This window comes from Monopterus albus, unplaced genomic scaffold (assembly GCF_001952655.1).
Source record: "Monopterus albus unplaced genomic scaffold, M_albus_1.0 scaffold111.1, whole genome shotgun sequence".
NCBI lineage: Eukaryota > Metazoa > Chordata > Actinopteri > Synbranchiformes > Synbranchidae > Monopterus > Monopterus albus.
In genome coordinates, this window is record NW_018127991.1 from 544,038 (window position 1) to 544,915 (window position 878).

General features: G+C 40.0%; 1 protein-coding gene across 1 annotated transcript in view; it reads left to right on the top strand.

The window, feature by feature from the left end:
* The window catches only part of LOC109966441 (tectonic-1), a 12,675-nt gene that overhangs the window by 7,597 nt on the left and 4,200 nt on the right, over positions 1-878 (top strand). The window contains exon 7 of the mRNA XM_020611271.1: positions 9-35. Coding sequence (XP_020466927.1) covers positions 9-35 — 27 coding nt within the window. The remainder of the gene's footprint in view (positions 1-8; positions 36-878) is intronic.

Genomic DNA, 878 nt, shown 5'->3' on the forward strand with positions numbered 1-878 from the left:
TGAACCCAAACCTCTGTGCTAATGTGGCACTGAAGGTGAGTCGACCAGAGTCCATCGCATGACTTTGCGTAACACTCATATTTTTAGAATAAAAATTGCCAGAGCAAAATTTTTATATATACTGATACTATGCGGCACCTAGAAGTATATCTGAAATTATGGAGATGGAACTGTTTCACCTTGGAACTACATTTTTCAGTGGCAGGCCGTGCATTTGGTACCTGGGCCTTCAGTGGGGACTTACCCGACTTAATTCACCTCTTAATACACTGTACGTCGCGATTATAAAAACCATCAATACTATACAAAAACACAATATAACAAAGCCTGGCATTACAGAGAGAGAGAGAGGTATTTCAGGTATTGAGGGTGAATACCATTTTTACTAAAGCAAGAAACCCAGTTAAGACAACTCCAAACCTCTACACCACAACCGCAACTGTGCCACATACATCATCTGGAGCAGTTCAGAATCAATATTTATCTAATAACATGACAAAAACATACAAATTTTAAGTTAAATACATCATACTCACCAGAGATGCTATTTATTTATAGACAAAATCCATCCTCCTTTCTTTGAGCAGGAAGACTTCAATGACTCTGTCACAGAGGTGATCTCTGCGTTTCAGTTCCATCGTAAGCCCTTTTCTAGTTTTGCTCTGACCAACCAATCAGAGGATGGAAAAATGCGGACATCATTGTGGGCCAGCTAGCTGGCCCTGTGAGGCGAATTTGAAATCTGATTGGTTAAAGAAACAGTTCCATTGCTAATACAGTTTAAGTTACATTGGCCAGCACTACTGATTCTGAAGGCCCTGGGCAGATTAGATTGACATGGCAACACATAGAGGCTGAAATCTGATTGGACAAAAAAA